At 39.9% G+C, this 15,252-nt stretch overlaps 1 protein-coding gene across 1 annotated transcript in view; it reads left to right on the top strand.

The window, feature by feature from the left end:
• Positions 1-14,445, top strand: part of LOC149163479 (putative ADP-ribosylation factor GTPase-activating protein AGD11) — an 89,235-nt gene extending 74,790 nt beyond the window's left edge. The window contains exons 2-6 of the mRNA XM_089431742.1: positions 803-966; positions 1,067-1,307; positions 1,404-1,520; positions 1,645-1,740; positions 13,353-14,445. Of these exons, the coding sequence (XP_089287868.1) occupies positions 803-966; positions 1,067-1,307; positions 1,404-1,520; positions 1,645-1,740; positions 13,353-13,634 (900 nt within the window). The 3' untranslated portion in view covers positions 13,635-14,445. The remainder of the gene's footprint in view (positions 1-802; positions 967-1,066; positions 1,308-1,403; positions 1,521-1,644; positions 1,741-13,352) is intronic.
• Positions 14,446-15,252: the final 807 nt, after the last annotated feature.

Below are 15,252 nucleotides of genomic sequence, written 5' to 3'. Positions count from 1 at the left end.
CTCCAAGAGGGATGTCTCATCAAATGTTGTGACACATGCCTCAAAATGAGTGAATAAGGTGAGAATTCCAAAACCTGAACTTGGCATGGCACATGAAAAATAGGGAGTCGTCTACGGAGGCAGAGGAATTGCCCAGACGGCCAAAAGTGGCTGGAATCTGGGCAAAAGAAATTAAAAAAATCTTGTAGAGGCAATGTTCGAATCATGTTTTTGATGGTGGAAATGGATTCAGCACCATCAAAAACTTTTGGGGCACCTAAAATCTTCAAGTTTGACCGCTGTAACTTGGATTTACAAAAATCCCTGCCGGATTTTATCAGAATATGGCTGGAATTTCCATAATTTTCAGGGAAAAAAAGCAGTCTTGTTAGACTACGGCGAAAAATAACTCCAATAATTTTAATCAATGCCTTGAGAACTGTGGTCTGTGAACTGTGGTCTGCCTTGAGACAGGTGCATTGCCTTGGAAACCGTGAACTGCATTCGGAACTGTGAAAATGCCCAAAAATCTGAATGAAGCAAATGCCATCCTCAGGTGGTACCCAAAAATCTGATTGACTCTACTGGCATTCTTAAACCCTAGGGTAATACCGCTTAAATGATTCATGTCAAAGTGCTGAGTTTACATCATAACTTTTAATGTTTATAAATAATGCAAGTATTTACATAGAAAAGGGTCGTTGAATAATACTGTAGATGGATAGTTCACTTTTACTTTATATGACAGTTTTGGTCGAGGTCCTACAACCCTTTGGGATTATGGATATTTATCAATTTCAACATTTGGTTTCTTCTGCCACAGGTCTTATCAGTGACACTAGATGAGTGGACGAGTGACCAAGTTGATGCTATGATTGATGTTGGTGGAAATGCATCTGCAAATGCAATATATGAAGCTCTTCTTCCTGAAAATTTTGAGAAACCTGGACCAGAGGCATCATCTGAAAAGCGTTCTAATTTTATTAGGTAAGTTGCTTCACGTACATATGTCTACTTGGTTATTGGACACTTATGTTAGCAGATACATTTTTAGAAGTGGAAGCAAGTGAATATCAATTCCGTGCAGGCACAAATATGAGCTGCAAGAATTTGTAAAGCCTAGCCTACGTACAGTTTCATCGTCCTCTTCAAGCCACAGCTCATCAGTGCAATATAGGTTTTCCAGCAACAGCTTGGGCCATATTCTGGAGCAAAAACCCACAGGCAAGACAATCCATGGCTCTCGTCTTTCTGGACTTAGTCATGCTTTCCGAAAAAGCTGGAGAAAGAGAGAACCAGAGAATAAAGAGATGAAAAGAAATTCACTGGTACAAGCAGTTAATGCTGTTACTAATGTTTCTTTCTTACAAAGTTACTTTTTTATATTGTTGATATGCATGAAATAACCTTTTGGTACACAACAGTTAGGTATGGTGGAGTTTCTAGGTTTGCTAAAAATCAAAGTTGTGAAAGGCACAAACCTTGCTGTACGGGACATGATTACTAGTGATCCCTATGTTGTGCTGACAATTGGGCATCAAGTGAGTTGTTTTCGATGTCTTTCTACCATCTTGCTTTGATACATAAAAAGCATATTTTTGGTCTTTTTATCAGAAACTATATCCATATACCTTGGGGATGTTGCCTCTTGTTAATTCTCTGCAGACTGTAAAGACACGAGTCATAAGGAGCAATTTAAACCCAGTTTGGAATGAAGAGCTTATGCTGTCTGTTCCAAATCCTATGCCTCCGCTGAAAGTGGTGAGCAGTCAAAACCAATATCATGCTTATGTATTGAAATAAAACATCTTGAAAATCCTCCTTTACTTGTTGTCCAGTTTCTTATAAATGTCCTTTTGATATATTGATTATTGCATATATAAACTGTTGTGCAAAACTATGAATGGAACTACAATAACAAGCTACTGATAATATTTTGCCTCGAACTTAACATTATGCTGTTCAATTTGGAAAGTGATATATAACTAGCTCTGGTTAAAAATTAAAATGGTCAATCCTTGGACTTTGTGTAATGAGTGCTTATTGTCCAATAAAAACAACATGTAATCCCTCCATGAATCAAATTTCAGATTATCAACGTGCAAAAAAATCTCCAAGATGAGCTAGGATACTATAGATCTAGTGTTGATAGTGTGTCTGTTGGAATAATGCCAAGTTTGTTGAATACAGGGTAGTGCTTGCTGCAAGACAAGATCAACGTATCAAAAATAAATAAACTCATACTCACACTCATTCTAATCAAGGAACATAATCATTTGAAAAATTATAGTTCATAAGGGATCAAATTGTATTCACCCTCTTCAAAGCATTAGTTCAATTTACAGTGTTACTTCACAGACTAGCACCTTTAAGTACAAGTCTAAAAGATTGATACTAGCCTATGGGCAACTAAGAGGGAGGCCAATGTCACCTCATCAACCCTCTTCACACTTTAGGTTGGCTCTTCTACAACTCAAGAGGGACTTCCTTAAAGTAGGATTGCTAATGCTTGTTCTTTTTTTTCTTTTTTTTTGGGTTGTGGTTCACGGACACCTTAGTCAACGGGTGGTCGCTACATCCACGGAAAAATCTGGGCTGATCAACCCCGAAGTGAATCTAGCCCCGCGGCCCACTAGCAAGGCCTAACCCCAAGGACTTCGGGCAGAATGGACCCTGTGACCTCTCGAACGACAAGGCACTGATTTTGACCAACTAAGCTAACCCTTGGGGCTGATTGCTAATGCTTGTTATACAAAGGCTCAAGGTGATTATGGAGAAGTAGGTTTAGCAATAGTAGTAAAGTGGCTTTATAAATGGAGTGATTGGAAGATTATTGAATAGTGTCAAATCCATTGGCCAAGTGGAGTCAAGGATCCACTAATGATGGCAACAACTATGAGAATAGGAATGAATATAGTTTAGATAAACTTTAAAGTACCTATAAACAAAATAATCTTTCTATCTACGATCACAGGGAATTACTTGTGGAAAACCCTTGTTAAGGAAATTGACTTATTCCTTTGCAGTATTGCTCTATTTGTATTGCATTCTTTGGCATTTTGTAATTGGAATCTATTGTTCAAATTCAAATTTATGTTAATTTTTTGCTATTTGGAGATGCCAAAGATAATTGTCATTTTATTATTACTGCCCTATGCATACGTTCTTGGTCATTTTTTGGCATTGATATAAGCTGTCTTGTCGCCTAAGTCACATGACACGAGGACATGACACGGAGGACACGTAAATACGAGTATTCAATACGAAACGCAGCGACCTGGAAACAGGACACGGGGAACACGTTTTATATATATTTAATAAAAAAATATACATATATATATACCGAAATATAGTTTTTTATCCATATTGTTTTCTGTTTTGTAAATCTATCTTTTTCTTCATCATTTATTGGTCTCTTTATACCTATGCCTTGGATATTTTCATGATTGTCATCCCTTGTTTTACACCTTTATCCTTATATATGCAACCTACATGTGCTTATTGACCTTACAATTATATCTTCTGATGTGCAATGCATAGTTCTTTATTTTACCATGCTATTGTTGGCTTCTACAGCCCCATCCCAATTTTTTGTTTTTTAAATGGTCATTGGACAAGACTAGTTGAATTTTGAAACCCGTTTTGTTGTGAAATTCAGGAAAAAATCCCCTCAATAGAAAACAAAGTTGTCTTAGATACTTGTTATGGCTCATTGGAGCAAGTCATTTCTTATCAAGCTCACTGCTTCAACCTCTAATTATTGTCAAGTGTCAACAAATATACAGAAAAGATGTTAAGATCTACAAACACACTGGAACAAGTAACTAATGGCAGAATTGGCTCGTAATATAACATGGGAAATTTGCAGCGAAATATTCATGGAATGCAAGTTTGCTATAGATCAAAGGTTGAATAAAAGATTTCCACTGCAGCATGTCCATGCTACCAGACATGCCAATAAATTGTAATCTCTTGTAGTTATCAAGCCAAATGAATGAACTAAAGTCTTATCCACAGACAACAGTTATTATTAATATATATACCAGTAAATGGAAGAACTGCACATTCACATTAGTTGTTATTTGTTAACATGCGTGCAGCACGAGAACAAATAACACATCTGTAAAACTCATCAAAGCCAGCAACCTGAAGAATAGGTCATTTCTCAGAGGTTATTAAGTAATGGAGGGTTAGGAACAGTTCTGAGTTTGCAGATTTCAGAAATGGGGCAAGCCGCAACATAAATAACTTAGAAAGGATAAACCCCATCAATCATATATATATAAAACGTGAAGTTTGAACACGGGTTTACGGGCCGGTTTTCTTGAACGCTGCACAACACAATCGGCTCCACACTCTGCTCCAAACTCAGTTCAAACAACAGCTCGCAGCTCCACACACACAACAGCTCCACACGATAGCACACGACGAAAAGAACCCGGAAAAATCCATTGCGTGGGCTTTAAACTACACGGTTTAGTGGGGTACGTATTCAACCGGAGGAAAAACGTTAGGGCAACGTTTTCGATCAATGGGATACGCGTTTTCCAGATGAAGGACACGACGAAAACCGGCGAATATGTTTTACGTTTTACAGGACACGATGAAAAACGTTTTCCACACGTTTTAGGGCCATTTTCGTGTCCGGCACATTAAATACGGGACACGGGACCTTGGAGGACGTGTCCTGTGACTTAGCTTGTCGCATAGCAAGCTAAGTAATAGGATACAACCCCAAAGGCCTCCGTGTCCATTTTCCACATGTTGGACACAAACAAACTAGGACATGTGTTTGGCACATCTCCTGACCACAAGATATGCCCTTCCTATCAGAAGCACAACCTGCCCAATCAGAATCAGTGTATCCTGCCAATCTCACTCCATCTCCCTGCCTGTAGTCCAGACCATAATCCACTATCCCCTGCAAGTACCGCAAAATGTGTTTTGCAGCCACCCAGTGAACCTTCCTAGGCTCACACATAAACTGACTCATCGTGTTGACTGCAAAACAGATATTTGGTCTAGTGTTGACCAAATACATCAAGGAACCAATCAGCTGCCTGTACAATGTGGGATCCACCAACTCAGAATCCGAAGCATGAAGCTTCTTCCAGTTGGTGATCATCGATGTCCACATGGGTCTACAATCCTCCATGTGGAATCTGCTAAGGATGTCCACAATATACTTCCCCTGCCCCAAGAAGAAATGCCCCTCCTCTTGCCACACCTCCAAACCCAAAAAGTAATGCATCAAGCCGATGTCCTTCATCTCAAACTCCGCCGCAAGATCTCTCTTGCAGTGCTCTATGAGTCTCTCTGCACCTGTAATGACCAAGTCATCCACATACAGCACCAGAATGAGAGGCTCCTCACCAATCACAATAAAGTAAAGGTTCGGATCTGCCTCACTCTTTGTGAAACCCATCCCCTGTAAATATGTATCTATCCTGGAGTACTAAGCTCTGGGAGCTTGCTTCAGGCCATAAAGGGCCTTCTTCAGTCTGCACACATGGGACTCCTTCCCATGCACCTCAAAGCCCTGTGGCTGCTCAATGTACACCTCCTCTTGTATGAAGCCATTGAGAAATGTGGTCTTCACATCCATCTGGTGGATCTTCCAACCCATCTCTGCTGCTATCGATATAATGGAGCGTATCGAAGTATATCGAGCCACGGGAGCGAAGGTCTCCTCATAATCAACTCCCTCTACCTGGGAGAACCCTCTAGCCACAAACCTTGCTTTGAATTTCTCAATGCTGCCATCTGCAGCATGCTTTACCTTGTAAAGCCATCTGGAAGTAACCACGGATTTTCCCTCAGGCCTCGGCACCACCTCCCAAACATCATTCTTCATGATAGAAGAATACTCCTCCTGCATGGCCTCTCTCCAAACCTGCTGGCTAGCTGCCTCCTCATAGCTAGAAGGCTCAGAGTCAAGGATGCTGGTAACCATCTCCATATAACTACAAAACCTCTCAGGTGGTCTACTCTCTCTGACCGGCCTCTTCGGCTCAGCAACAGATGTGGCATCTCTCAAGGTGTCCTGAAGCCACTTGGGCTTCCTCTTCCCTAAGCATGCTTCTCCCATAGGAGAATGAAACTCCTCCTCCTCCTCACCATCAGTAGCCTGAACTCCTGACTGTCTGTCCGCTGTCCTCCTGCCTGCACCTGAACCTATAGAAGCTGAGGTACCGTGTGAACTGTCCATCAGTGGACTCCCTAGTGAACTGCTCTGTGAACTGCTCTGCATGCTGCCCGGAGCACAACCCCTCTGGCTCGGCGAGCCACTGCTCACTGATGGACCTGACATCCTCATAGATGTACCTCCTGATCCTCCTGATCCCTGCCCACTGGATCCCTGCGACTGACTCAACTGCTGCTGAGGGTCTGGCTGATCCAGATACTCTAACTCCCGTGACCTCCTAAAGGCCCTGTCCTCCTCGAACTTCACATCTCGTCTGACAACAACTCTCCTCTGTGCAGGAATGTAAATCCGAAAGGCCTTTGAGGTCTCACTATAGCCCACAAAGATACCCTTCTCTGCGGTGGGCTCTAGTTTGGTCCTCTTCTCCTTGGGTATATAGGAGTATGTAATGCATCCAAAGATATGAAGATGACCAATATCAGGCTTCTTCCCAGAGAAAGCCTCCTCCGGAGTCATGTGCCCCAAGGCACGATGTGGACTCCTGTTCTGCAAGTAAACAGCTTTGTTGCAGGCCTCTGCCCACAAGAACAATGGCAACCCCTGATCATGTAACATGGGTTTGGCAGCCCCTATGATGGATCTGTTCTTCCTCTCCGCAACCTCGTTCTGCTGGGGGTTGTAAGGAACAGTGAACTCCCTCCTAATGCCTGCCTCCGCACAATAGTCAACAAACTCTCCAAGGGTGTACTCTCCTCCATTGTCCGACCTCAGGGGCTTGATCTTCCGACTTGTCTGTGTCTCCACAAGAGCTCTAAACTCTTGAAACCGCTTGAAGACCTCACTCTTGGTCTTCAAGAAATAAATCCAGGTCCTCCTGGAGTGATCATCAATGAATAAAACATAGTACTCATATCCACTCAAGGAAACATGAGACATCCGACCGCTCACATCGGAATGAATCAAATCAAGTATCCCAGTCGCTCTGTTGTCACTGCTGGGAAAAGGGGATTTGGCAAACTTGCCCATCGCACAACCTCTGCAAGTATCAAAGTGATCAGTACTGAAATCTAGCACACCTGTAGTGATCTCCCGCAATGTCCTCAAGGCTCCATGTACATGTGTCCCATCCTGCGGTGCCAAATCTCACACAGCTCAGAACTGCTAGCTCTGTTGTCGGTACTACTGCTCAATGCCAACAGGGGCTAGAATGCAAACTTGTACACCTTTGCATGGTGTACACCTATCACTCTAGCTGAATCAGCTGGAGCGCCCCTGGGATACATCAACACCTGTCCTCCCCTGAACAGTACCTCATATCCTCTGTCCTCCAAATCTAAGACGGATATGAGGTTCTTCCTCATCCCTGGCACATAAAGAACATCTGACACTTTCAAGGGAGGTTTGGACTCCCTCTGAAATGTCAGTGTCCTCACCCCGACTGCTCTAACAACTCTGTCATCACCGAGTACTACCTCTAGATCAGTGTCACTCTCTGAAAGCTCTGAGAAGTACTCACGGACTCCTGTCATATGACGTGAAGCCCCATTGTCCACATACCAGATACCTGAAGATGCTCCGCTAATCGAGGGAAAGGCATGCTCCCTCTGAACCTGTGTGGCAGGTGATCCTGCACTAGAGGACTCACATGTAGTGAACGCAAACTCCCGGTCAAAACGACCTGCAAAGTCCTCAATCTCTGCTGAAGCTGCCACGTCCTGGTTCTTCCCCTTCTTCTTCTTCTTCTCCGGACACACAACTGCATAGTGTCCCATCTTCTGACAATTCCAACACTTCACCTTGGAATAGTCCTTCTGTGTGTTCCCCTGTTTACCTTTACCTTTGCCTTTGCCCCCACCACCGCTTGTGTAAGCCTGCTTCTTCCCTTTGCCTTTCTTGCCTCCTGCCACCAGTGCTACGTCCTCATCCTGCTCAACTGGCTTGGCTGCCCCAAGCTGTCCTTTCCTGATCTCTGTCTGAATGCAATCATTCCAAAACCTCTCCCATGTGGGAAGGGTCTCACGTGCACAAACCCCATCAGCAAAGTTCAACCATGAACGGGGGAGGCCATTCACTGCAATCCGCACCAACTCAGTGGGTGGAATGGCCTCTCCAATCGCTGCCAACTCATCTCTCACATTAGTAATCTTTGTGAGATATCCAGCTGCACTATCATTACCCATCTTAATGTTCTTCAGCTTCTCCTTCAGGACCATTTTTCGGTTCTCATTGGTACTCTGGTAGAGATTACACAATGCTGTCCACATATCATGGGCATTGCTCTTTCCTCTCACATGAGGAATGCAATGGTCTTTGATTCCGTCTAGAATCAGCCTCTTACCCTTGTTGTTCTTTTTATTATAAGCGGTCAACTGAGTAGCATCAGTAGGCACAACAACAGGGTTCTGTGTGGTATGCACCATGATATCCCAGACTTCTGCCTCCTCAAAGATACTCTGCATTCTCTCCTTCCAAACGCTGTAATTTGTATGCCCATCCAGCCTATCCTCTACCCTCAATCCCAATGACATCTTGCTGTCCTAAAACTGAAAAATAGCACTGCTGTGGTAAAGATAAAACTGTTGTTTATGAAAAATCAGCTTGCTGGAATTTTCTGAGTGAAAAATCAGCAGCTGTAATTTTTCCTTTTGCTGTCCCAAACTGCCCTTCAGCACTCAAGCTCTGATACCATGTAGAAATTTCTGTTTTCCCACCCCGGTTTTCAGTTTCACCTTATTTCTCCCATGTAGTTAAATGCCATTTCCCATAACCATACATTTAACAAGCTGAAAAAATAAATATTGCTGAAAACACAAATTCTGAAAATTTTACAGAATGCTGGAAATTGCAAAAATAAAAATCAGCAATAATAAACAGCCTTTAAAACACATTTAAACACTGAGATTTTTGGTCAACTTGACCCTGGAAAAACCCCCTACAACTCTTGGGGAAAACCAGTTCGAGAGCTCTTCTTCATTTCTGAAAATGCCTTTTTACAGTGTGAAATTTTCAGCAAAAATCAGCAAGCAAATTTACAACTTATCTCGATTTCTGAGCCTCACAGCCCACCAGAAATTTCCAAATAGCAACACAATGCTGTACGGCCACTGTACGGACGATATGGACGGCTGTACAGGCTGTACGGACATGCTGTACGGACGGTACGGACAGACTGTATGGACCTCGATTTTTGTGCAGAAATTCAGCTGCCTCGATTTCTGTGCAAAAACAAATCTGCCTTTTACTGTTTGCTCAGCAAAAATCTGCCTTTTACTGCTTGCACATTCAGCTGTAAGGATTTTCTTAAATGCTGCCTTGGTATGTGTGCCAAGCTGCTGCCTCCTTCTCCTCCTTGTCCAGAAATCTCCCTTGCTCTATTGCTCTCTCTCTCTCAACCTGCTCATGAAAGAAATGAATGATCTTTTCCTCCTTTTCCTCCCTTAACCCAACCCTAAGTGACTTTTGGGTGATCCCTAAATCCAATGGCTGAAATAGATTTAAATCAATAGCTGAGATTAAATGCTCATTTAAATCTCATTTTCTATTTTTTAGTTCACCCCACTTTAATAAAGACCCACTTAGTCATTTATTTCCAAAGTCACTTTTCCTTTCTAATTTTTCATTGACTTTATAAAAGTCACTTTAAAATTAGACTTAGTAACTTTATCACTTAAAGTCACTTTTAAATTAGATTTAACTTTATAAAAATTATAAAGTTACTTTAGGAGAAAAATTAAATTCTTTTGGACACTTTTCCCTAGGCCAAAGATCAAAGCCTAAGGGAATCACCTGTCCTCCGGTACCAAATTTCAACAAAAAACAAATATAATCCTTCTTTAAAGGGTGAATAATGACATGACTAGTGTTATGGAGAGGCTGCTACAGGCCTGATATAAAATTCTGAGTATGACCCTATTATTAGGGCTCCACCAATCACAGTAATCCAACCCAATATACTTGATAAAGTAGAGGTTCTCTTCTATGTTTCAAGGTCGGATTTTATATCACTGCATGGCTCATCCTTCTTATATATATATGCTCAAGACTTTTGTCCTTTTCCACAGGAATCTTGGCTTCTTCAAATATGGTGGCTTCTTCAAATATGGTGAGTGATGTTTCATAATAGACCTTCCAGCTAGGCTTATAAGGACTCTAAACAACTCAACTTTAGTCTCTTTCTTGAGAAGGGTCTTTGCTGGAGATTGGGACTGCTATTAGTTCACAAAAGACATCTCAAAAATGTGATTCGGTCATCTCTGTAATGATGCACAGAACTTGAATTTCAGACCTTCTGAGGTGACACCAAAATTTGGATGGTGATGTCAGACCTAACGTGAACACAGATCTTTGCTTTCTCTTCCAAAGGATTCGGCCTAGTCTAGGCTTGTAGCCTAGCACTTCGGATCCCACAACCAGTGCTTCAAATTCCTTTGCTTTTCTATCTCAGAGCTACAGTCTAACCATAGGGAATGTGTCTTACAAATATGCCTATAATGTTTAATTCTTCATTTGAATTTTCCTTCTAGGATCTTGGTCCTAGAGAACTAGCTTCTCTTCCTTGTCTTGAAGCCTTTGTGACCTTCGAACTGCCCTCATACTGATGTCCTTAGCTATGATTCCATGTTGGAAATCTAGGGCAGAATATAGATTATAGTTCGTTAATATAGATTAGAGTTCTTTAACTTGATTTCCTTTTGATCTTTTGACAAGTTTTTGTGATATTTAGACAAGTACTTCATTATTACGTTCTTTCCATCATCAAGAGTCAAGACAAATGCCAACAAGAAGATCACAAAGACAATAAAGAGCACCAGAGATAGGCTCCAAGCCAAGGCAAAACCCCTTAGAAGGGGAAAACCCAGTCAAAATCTTTCCACTAGAAGAACCAAGTCAAAGTGAGACAATCTAGGACCTAATTGACCATGACACAGACTCTCCTCCATCCACCAAGTCAGCCTTTAAGAATCTTCCTTCAAATCACCAAAGAGAGGCCAACTCAAATCAATACTTCAACTAATCCAATAGGACTTTGTCCTTCTGCACTTCTGCGATTTTCAGTCTCTTGTCTCCTCCCTGTAGTTCAGATCTCTTGCATGTGTGTTAGAAATTTTGGCTTCCTTAGATTAGATATATTATCCTCGTCCTTTCTTATGATTTTCCTTCCTTCCTTCAGTTCCTCGCACATTTTCTTCACTTGTAGATTGCAGATCGAATCATTTCTTCTTATACACTCACAATAGGTCGAATCCATTGCTATAAATAGTGGTTGGAGACTACTCTTTGAGGCCGACATGAAGTGTGGGCTGACCGACTTGGTGGAGGGGACTAATATAACAGATTTTGACTCATTTATTAGTTGTTGTTTGATTTTCAAAGCCCAAGAAGGGTCTATAAAATAATGACAGTGACACAAGCCTAGAAACCTTCAATGGAGGTTTGACCTAGAAACATAAAGCATGAAACCTCTGCTAAAAATATTTTTTCTTTTATAATTTTTTTTTTCCTTTTTACAATTACATTATGACTCAAATACAATTATGAAGACCAACACTAGTTACATTTCTCAACACTTGCCAATTTTGAAAAATTTCAAGCAACTTAAAAAGGGTTGAGTGACTTTCCATTATTGGCCACTAGACATGAGTAAAATGCAGTTTAGCTTTAGGAAACTTAAGTGTAACTATTTTCAATTTGCAATAAAGTCCATGAATGGTTTATGAGACAGAGAACTATCTCTATAACAGCTTTTCTTCATATTTCTTGTTAATGATGATTATGCTAAATGTAAAAGGCATTCCCTTCTCAAGAGGTTTTGCAAACTTTTACAGCTGTATTGAAAACCACTATAAAATACTTTGATTCTATAAAGAGATTAGATTCATATTTCATTAAGAAGGTGATTGAATAGGAATTTATTCAAACATTTAGTACCCAATCCAAGTCACTACTATCTGATTGTTTTTCACAATGCTTGAGGTTGGGATGGTGGAAGCATTGGACTTGAATGACTCCTGGAAACCCATGTACAATATGTAAAAGCTGAGATGACTTGAAAAATGAGAAAAAGCAAGAGCAATAACCACAAGGATCAGCCCTTTGAAATGTTGCATTTCTTGTTTTCTTGACATAGAGACTTTGCTTATTGTAATTTTGTTGTTGAAAATACAATATTTAAATTACTAGAAACCCAATTGAAACCCATCATCATACAAAACCCATGTTTTGAGCTGCAACTTGTACAACAGATTTAGATTCAGTGCAATACAAAAATAATGGATGGGAAAAGTGATCATATTGTCCAATCATCAATGTCCATGATTGTCAAAACTGAAGATATATGCCCAGATTATCCCTGAAATCTGCCCAGAAAATCCCTGAAATCTTTCCAGTATGTCCCTGAAATCCGTCCGGAACATCCCTGAAATCTGCCTGGAACGTCTTGGGCACGGCAGGGAAGTCCCCAATGAAATCCCCAACAATTTGGGGACGTCTCCTAAGTGTCCACAAGTCCCCGGAACATAGGGACTTAGGGTATGCAGGTTTTTTAAGGGGGGACGGATCCCCGTGCAACATAGCTAATTTCATTCTTTCAGCTGGATGGCAAGAACTCTTATGGTCTCTTGTTTTGCAGATGAAGAGTAAACTTGAGATTTAAAGGGATTCCAATTGGTTTGCAATTTGCAAATGTTCTATTTTCTAAGAAAAGGATTTTTTGTCTATATTTCATTGTTGTATTTGTAATTTGTAATATATATATATATATAATGTCCTCTGTGTCCCATTTCCTCGTGTCATGTGACATAGACAGCAAAGTAACAAATTTTTTTTTGTAGTGGTCCTGAGGTCACAAAACTATATTGGCATCTCCCGGAAGCCAAACATCTCTATTTTTATGTCCATTTATGGACACTCTTATTTTCTTGCTTCCTTGTTCCCAGTAACTCAGTGTAGTGTTGAACAAGAATGCTTCCTGTCACTATTGCATCTTTTATTTTTTTCATGTGCCTGAGATATGATTGTTGATGTGAGTAAATTTAGATGCCCATTTCCGGGATCTAAATTGTATTAGTGCATTTTCATACCTAATGTTTCACCATACTCTGCAGGTTAAAGTGAAACAAATCATGAGTCATGCCATCTGAGAGTGGTTTTCCTTATTTTCCCACTATTGTTTTTTAATGAAACCATTTAGAGTGTAATTTTCTTAAACACGTGTCCTTATCATTTGCAGAAAGTCTTTGATAAAGACACCTTCTCATCAGATGACAGCATGGGCGAGGCTGAAGTCAATATTGAACCACTGGTTTCTGCTGCAAAAGCGTACATGAATGCAGGGATCGTTGGCCCTGTGCAGGTTGGAAAATGGCTGGCTACATCTGACAATGCACTTGCAAGTGATAGTACTATCAATCTTATTGATGGACAAGTCAAGCAGGAGGTAACCTTGAAACTGCAAAACGTGGAGTCTGGAACATTAGAGATGGAACTTGAGTGTGTTCCTCTATCACAGTAGCTTGATCTGTGTGTGACATTGACCTAATTCAAGTGACTGACATGAGGGTGTTATGCAAGAATCAGAGCCAATGGGCTAGCTATACAAACTTAATCAAAGAGTTGTTTAACATCAGCTGGGGTCATATTAGTTTATTACGCTTTGTAAAGCTACCAAATGAGCTAATGCATATTTTGGATAATTATCAAATATCCATCCTTGTGACCATAATGACTGGATTTACTGCAGTCATGTTCAGTGTCAATGAATACTGGCATGATGATTCTTTATAAGAAGAATGACCACTTCTATCCTTACACATGGTGCAGTAATGGGAAACAGGTTAGATTAACTGTGGCAGAGAAATGATTAAGAGCCTTGTGAATAACTGGCTTTAGAAACCAGTTTAAAAATTGTATATTAATAGCAATGTTTTTGAGTCAAGGATGAGCAAAATTTACTAGATTTGTGGATATAGGAACCATATATGGTTCTGAAAGGTTTGTTTAAGAAAAAATTGCTAGTTACCAGCTGGCAAGATGATGTGAGTTTTTTCCTTGAATATTCCTTTTATATTCAAGATTGTTTACAAAAGAAACATCATCATAAACTTTGGGCTTTGATACTAAAGGACACCGTAAAGCTTTATCCTAGAAGTTGTAATTGTATTGCCTCCAAAAAGACATTGGATAAAGCTCTATATCATTATTATATCCATGAATCTTTCTACTTACATGTTGGATATACGGTCCCATTGTATATTATTTTACCTCCATGGACATCCAAGGATGGTTCATATTTATCAAATACCTTTTTGGAAAAATTACATTTATGTCTATAATATATCAGGTTAATTCCAGGCACTTGAAAATGCATCTTACACTGTGGAAATGATTGGCATTTCCAAAATCTAGAATCTAAACTAGTGAAAAGGATTAAACAAAATAACAATGCAAATGAGTAAACTAAATTCAATTAATTGATGGTTTCTTCATCAACTGGTTGATGCCGTCTTAGAAGTGGATTGATGATGACTTTATTTTAGGTATCCTATACAGTATAAGTTGGATGTTGGTGATGCATATTTTGTTGGATCCACAGTGATATTTGATGATATTGGATATTGCTCTGTGATTGTTAATATAGTTCTCATTATTATGAATTATATAGTTTGTTTTGCATTTTGAAACAACATATAAGATGACCTTTCCATTTGGTTTTATGGATTTATATGGTTTAGTTAAGCTACATGACTTAATGTACTATGTAAGGTTGGTCAAGTGGAGTGACGTTGACTTTATTTCATGTAGTCAGATGTTAGTGATGAATATTTTGTTCAATCCACATTGTATTTGATTTGCTCTATTGTGGTTAATATAGTTTTATGAATTTATATGGTTTGTTTTGCATTTTGACACAACATATAAGATGACCTTTTAATTTTATGAATTTATATAGCTTAGTTGGGCTACAAAAGTTAAATTTACTACTCAAGGTCATTTAATTTTGTCAACCATTTTAGTATGTTTGACACTATTTATTATGTGTAGGCATGGAAACCATGATTTTTTAGTAAAGACTTAAGATGAAGATTGGTCAATTTACTAGATGATTTTCATTCTATTATAAAGCATTATGG

The sequence above is a fragment of the Pinus tabuliformis genome, chromosome 5_1, assembly GCF_031772625.1.
Source record: "Pinus tabuliformis cultivar Carrire ecotype Pingquan chromosome 5_1, CPIR1, whole genome shotgun sequence".
Taxonomy (NCBI): Eukaryota; Viridiplantae; Streptophyta; class Pinopsida; order Pinales; family Pinaceae; genus Pinus; species Pinus tabuliformis.
Note: the sequence above shows the minus strand (reverse complement) of the source record. Positions and strands in the feature narration are given on the sequence as shown.